The sequence below is a fragment of the Carlito syrichta genome, unplaced genomic scaffold, assembly GCF_000164805.1.
Source record: "Carlito syrichta isolate Samal-C Ts95f unplaced genomic scaffold, Tarsius_syrichta-2.0.1 Scaffold313978, whole genome shotgun sequence".
In the NCBI taxonomy this organism is placed as follows: Eukaryota; Metazoa; Chordata; class Mammalia; order Primates; family Tarsiidae; genus Carlito; species Carlito syrichta.
This window is the reverse complement of record NW_007258074.1, coordinates 864,192-870,275: the sequence shown is the minus strand read 5'-3', so window position 1 is coordinate 870,275 and position 6,084 is coordinate 864,192. Positions and strand designations below refer to the sequence as shown.

The 6,084-nt window shown below is 47.7% G+C and overlaps 1 protein-coding gene across 1 annotated transcript in view; it reads left to right on the top strand.

The window, feature by feature from the left end:
* Window positions 1-593: 593 nt before the first annotated feature.
* LOC110596760 (zinc finger protein 679-like) overlaps window positions 594-6,084 on the top strand; it is an 8,025-nt gene continuing 2,534 nt past the window's right edge. Inside the window, exon 1 of the mRNA XM_021718897.1 lies at window positions 594-785. Coding sequence (XP_021574572.1) covers window positions 783-785 — 3 coding nt within the window. The 5' untranslated portion in view covers window positions 594-782. The remainder of the gene's footprint in view (window positions 786-6,084) is intronic.

Here is a 6,084-nt window from a genome sequence, read left to right as displayed (position 1 = left end):
CTTTCCTTTTCAAAACTCAGGCTGCCTCCTCAAAAGACCAGGGGCCAGGAAGATTATAAAAAATGAATCTTTAAAATAAGTATTATATTCATATTGTTTCCATGTGTAAATAACATTTTATATATTGTGTATATATATTTCACAAATGGACATAATCTTATGTACAAGGTTAAATACAAATATTCCCCAGGCGGCGCTAAGCCCCAGTGCAGCGAGTAAGCCCCACCAGCGATGCGTGCAGGCAAAAACCTGTCTCTCTGGCGTCTTTAAGCTCAGGGCTGATTCCATCTGCTGTCATTCAGCTCCTGAAGGGGCGGGACCTAGAACCCTGTCCAATCAAAGGCGCTAAATTGGGGAACTGTCCAATCAGATGCGCAGCTGGAAAGGAAGGGGCGGCTTCCGGGATCTAGCCGCGTCTTTGTTTCTGTGCACACCCTCCCAGCTGGGGTGGTGTCTCCCCTGGTCCTTCTCCTAGTTTCCAGGACGCCCAGGTCTCTCTGCCGCAACCTCTATTGCCCTGTAATGTGCAGGTACTGGGAACACCCCAGTTAAGACCCAGGATGCCTGGAAGCGGGAAATGGTGAGTGCGGGGCTGGCGTTCGAGAGAGAAGGCGGCGTCTTTCGCTATCTGGGCCTTGATCCCGGCGCCAGCTGGAGCTCGGCCAGTCTCTACTGCCTTGTGTCCTCTACTCCAGGAGGCCCAGTTGAACCAGACGCAGCCTCTGTCGCCTTGTGACTTACAGGTCCGTAAGGAGGACGCCAGGACACCCCGAAGCCGGGAAATGGTGAGTGCGGGGCGGGCGTCTCGAGTGGGGAGGGGTGGCGGAACCGACGGAAGCTAACTGGCGGAACCCAGGCCTCCCAGGAGTTAGAGCTCGACCCTCGGAAGCCTCTAGCGCAGGACCCCGGGGTCCTGTCCCGTCCTTGCGCGATCCTCCCTATTCATATTGTTTCCGGGGTCCTGTCCGGTCCTTGCCGGGAACCCTCTCTGGGCCGCTCTGCGCCCGCAGCCCCGAGTCTCCAAGATTGTGTGGGATGACGGGAGAATCCCACTCGTGTGCGGGGCGGCGAGAGGGTCTCTGGGAGCATCTACTGTGCGCGGCTTCTGCGTGGGAGAAACTATAGTCTGTGGGTCCCCACCTTCTTTCTACTTTTAAAAATTAAACGGAGGCACCTTTAAAACGTTAAAGAGGGCTTGAAGGAAAGGCTTTTTATAAGGCGCAGGATGAAGCAAACAAACCACGTTCAAAAACTAGTTGGTTACAGTTCTGTAGTCGTCTTATTTTGTCTATCCAGGAGGATAGTTCCTGAATATGGAATCCGCTTTATTGGCGATTCGTGGTTGGATAAGCCTAATTTTTGTTTTTCTCATCCTTAGTAATTTTCAGGAAACTCATTTGAGTTAGTTAGGTTTCCTTAGGAGAATGCCAGGGTACTACAGTTATTTCAGTCTAATTTCTCGCTATTTAACTATTTTAACACTCTACAGGTTTTTTTCCTTTTTCCTTTTCTTTTCGAGGCCGAGTCTCACTCTGTTTGCTCCATGCTCACTCCAGGCTGCAGTACAGCTGCACCATCACAGCTAACCACAGCCTTGACCTCTTGGGCTCAGGCGATCCTTCTCCCTCAGCCTCCCGAGTGGCACACCCAGTTATATTTTCCTTTTCCTTTTTATTTTTTTGTAGAGACGAGGTCTTGCCATGTTGCCCAGGCTGGTCTTGAAATCCTGGGCTTAAAATAATGCTTCTGCCTCGGCCTCCCAGAGTGCTGGAATCACAGGTGTGAGCCACCATGTCTGATCTTCACCTATTTTTCAAATATGTGACAACCAGGGACTCAAATACACACAGTTTTCACAACCTGTGTTAGGACCTCTAGTAAATCCTGAATTTCCAATCCCTTTCCCACATTCCCAGCTGCCAAATACCTCTGTCAAAATCACATTTTCAACATTTTACCTGTTATTTGGTTTCCAAAAAAACACAGTATTTTGGTTTGTTTTGTTTTTGTTCCACAAAGCATTGGGTGGTTTTATTTAAAATAATTCTTTTTTCTTTCTGAAGATTTCACCTGAGAGGACTGCAGAGAATAATCACTTGACACTCTTGTAAAAAACTCTCTGTCTCTCCTCCTTTTCTTCCCTGGGCACATGCCTTACCAGAATGTCTTCGTGTTGAGGTTTGCCTTTGGAACCTTTACAGGGAGAGGTGTCCTCAGTTATCCTTTCTTTTCTTGGTTCTGTATTTTTTTCTTTTGTTTTTTGAGTTGGAGTTGCACTCTGTTGCCCAGGATGGAGTGCAGTGGCATGCTCACGGCCACCGCAGCCTCCACCTGTTGAGCTCAGGTGATCCATCTGCTTCAGCCTTTCAAGTTGCTGGAACTACAGGCATGCACCACCATGCCCAGCTAATTTTTTGTTTTAAATTTATTATAGCGACAAGGTCTCACCAAGTTGCTCAGGCTGGTCTCTAACCCATGGGCTCAGGCAGTCCTCTCACCTCAGCCACCCAAAGTGCTGGGATTATAGGCTTGAGCCACTGTGCCCAACTGGTTCTGTGTTTTACTACTGCATGAGCGTGACCCAAGATCCCTACGGTGGCCATGTCTGTTGGAGTGTCTAGTCTGTCTGTCTCTCTCTCTCTCTCTCTCCCTCTCTCCCTCTCCCCCCGCCGCCCCCAGCCCTACACCCTATAGTATTTTTCTCGTTGAAAACTAAGTAAATAACCTTAAATGGGATACAGATATAGACCTAGAGACTCCAAAAAAGGTCTATCCTGATCCAGCAAAAGGAGGTCTTGGAAGGCCCAGTGAGTTCTTATTGAGGAGGCTCCCCTGCAGGTGCCCCAGTCTTTTTTGCGTGTGTCAGAGTTTCACTCTGTTGTCCAGGCTTGAGTGCAGTGGCACACTCATGACCACCGTAGCCTTCACCTACTGGGCTCAGGATATCTATTTGCCTCAGCCTTCCAAGTAGCTGAAACTACATGTACATGCCACCATACCTGGCTAATTTTTTAGTTTATTGTAGAGATGAGGTGAGGTCTACCCAAGTTGCCCAGACTGGTTTAGAACCCCTGGACTCAGGCAGTCCTATCGCCTCCACTTCCCAAAGTGCTGATATAGGTGTGAGCCACTGCATCCGGTCCACCCCAGTCTTTTACACTAGCCATGGAAGGAGCCTTTATGTTTAGATGCTACAGAGCCTTGGAAAGCTGGGGATTCCCCAGCAGATGTGGTTAGGGTTGTGATGGAAGTGAGGGTACCATGTATTTTCTGAGGACATACTTGTTATTGTCCTAGGGCTGTTTCTAGAGATTCTCAAATAGAGTAAGTTTAAGTTTAGGTTAAACATAACTATTCTAAAGGAATATTGCCATAGAGGGATAGCACCAAGCACATCTTCGAGTATCTCAAAGGTTAGATAGACAAGGACTTCCTGTCATAGGGAGAGACAAACAAGATTTGAAAGAAATTAGGAGGAGAGGCCAGGATGGAGAATGCAAAATCAGATCCCAGATCAGAAGATATTTCACCCTGAAGTCAGCCTGTTCTTAGGAGGATCATAAAGAGGGATGCATGTTGGCTCTTGCTGCATTGGGTCAGAGTTCAAGGGCCTGGGAAAAGAGAAACTTAAGCAACGTTTTATTAACAAATATTTTGTTCTGATCACTGAAGACCAAATGTTCATGTAATTGCTTGTGAGGCAAAAAATGAATCTTTGCAGAGTCTGTGTCAGGCTTTGTGATCTGTGAGAGAGCATCTTCAAAGTCTTAATGGAAAGTGTTTCTCTACAGGAAGCTGCTGTTGCAAAGGGGGGATTATTCACCAGGATCATCTACATACCCAATCTTCTCCTGCCACTTTCTCTTGCATTTTACATCTCTTTCACTGGGCTGTTCATGAGTTGTATCCCTTATAGTAAACTGGTAAATTTATTTATTATTGTTGTTATTTATTATTATTATTTGAGTTGGAGTCTTGCTCTGTCGCCCAGTCTGGAGTGCAGTGGCACGCTCCCGACCATTGCAGCCTCGACCTGCTGGGCTCAGGCGATCCTTCCCCCTCAGCCTTCCAAGTAGCTGGAAATACAGGCGCGCGCTACCACACCCGGCTAATTTTTTGATTTATTGTAGAGATGAGGTCTTGCCAAGTTGCCCAGGTGGGTCTCAAACCTGTGGGCTCAGGCAATCCATTCATTTCGGCCTCCCAAAGCAGGGGATTACAGACTGAGCCACCGAGCCCGGCCAAACTGGTAAATTTAAATAAAGTGTTTAGCTGACTGTTCTGAGTACTCTGAGTAGGTCTATCAGAATATTAAACAACTAGTTCATGTTGAAGAATAGGTTGGTGTTCAGCAAACTTTACATATTTGCTGTTACAAGTGTTGTCAGGAGGCTGGGGGTGGTGAGTCAGCCTGTAATCCCAGCACTTTGGGAGGCCGAGGCAAGAGGATTACCTGAGCCTGGGGGTTCGAGACCACCCTGAGCCACTTGGTGGCTCACACACAAAACACTAGCCAGGTGTGGTGGCATGCGTCTATAGTTCCAGCTACTTAGAAGGCTGAGGTGGAAGGATCACCTAAGCCCAGCAGGTCGAGGCTGCAGTGACTGTGAGCATGCCACTGCACTCCAGCCTGGGCAACAAGAGTGAAACTCCAACACACATACATACACACACACAAAAAGTAGGAGAAAAAAAGATATCAAAAGTCAGAACATTAAACTGACTCCAGGTGAGGTTGCTCACTGATCAGAACTGAGATGCTACAGAATAGAGAGTTTCCATCCTGTGAGAATGGAACAGCAGGGTTGTTGGAGCACACAGAATTGAGAGTGGTCCCCAAGCTTGGGAGCATATTTTACCTGCTGAGTACCTTGTAAATTGTGGGTGAAACCAGCTGCTGTCCTGAGCTGCCTCCCTTAATAAATTCTCACTGCCATCTAATTCAAGTTTGCCCAGTATTTAAGAATTGGATTTTATGATTTGAGTTTTTGTTTTGTTTTGTTTTTGAATTGTAGTCTTACTCCGTTGGCCAGGCTGAAGTGCAGTGGCACACGCACCTCCACCCTGACATCGGCTCCCTGGGCTCTGGCAATCCTTCCGCCTCAGCCTTCCAAGTAGCCGGAACTACAGGCGTGCGCTACCATACCCTGCTTAATTTTTTGATTTATTGTAGAGACGATGTCTCACCAAGTTGCCCAGGCTGGTCTCGAACCTATGGGCTCAGGCAATCCACTCGCCTCAGCCTCCCAAAGCTCTGAGATTACAGGCTGAGCCACCAAGCCTGGTGTGATTTGAGTTTTTTTTTTTTTTGAGTTGGAGTCTCACTCTGTTGCCCAGACTGGAGTGCAGTGGCCACTCCTGGCCACCACAACCTCGACCTGCTGGATTCCGCGATCCTTCCGCCTCAGCCTTTCGAGTAGCCGGAATTACAGGCGCGTGCTACCGCTCCCAGCTAATTTTTTGATTTATTGTAGAGATGAGGTCTCGCTGCCCAGGCGGGTCTCGAAACCGCGAGCTCAGGCAGTCCACTCACCTCAGCCTCCTAAAGGTGCGGGATTACAGGCTAAGCCACCGAGCCCGGCTTATGATTTGAGTTTTAAGACAATTATTTTCTTGCTTGAAAATCTGAGTGGATAGTGTGATATGATCTGAAGAAGCAAAGATAATTCTTTTTTTTTTTCTTTCTTTTTTGAGCTGTAGTCTCTCTCTGTCACCCAGGCTGGAGTGCAGTGGCATACTCATAGCAACCCCAGCATCGACCTGCTGGGTTCAGGATATCCTTCTGCCTCAGCCTTCCAAATAGCTGGAACTATAGGCACACACTGCCACGCCCATCTAATTTTTTGATTTATCATAGAGATGATATCTCACCAGACTAGTCTAGAACCCTGAGCTCAGGCAATCCTCTCGCTTTGGCCTCCCAAAGTGTTGGGATTACAGGCTTGAGCCACTGTTCCCAGCAGAGAATTCTTGAAATAAGTTATTTTATTTTGAGTTTAAAAAGTAAGAATATAAGCCAGGCTCAGTGGCTCAGCCTGTAATCCCGTGCCTTTGGGAGGCTGAGGTGAGTGGATTGCCTGAGTC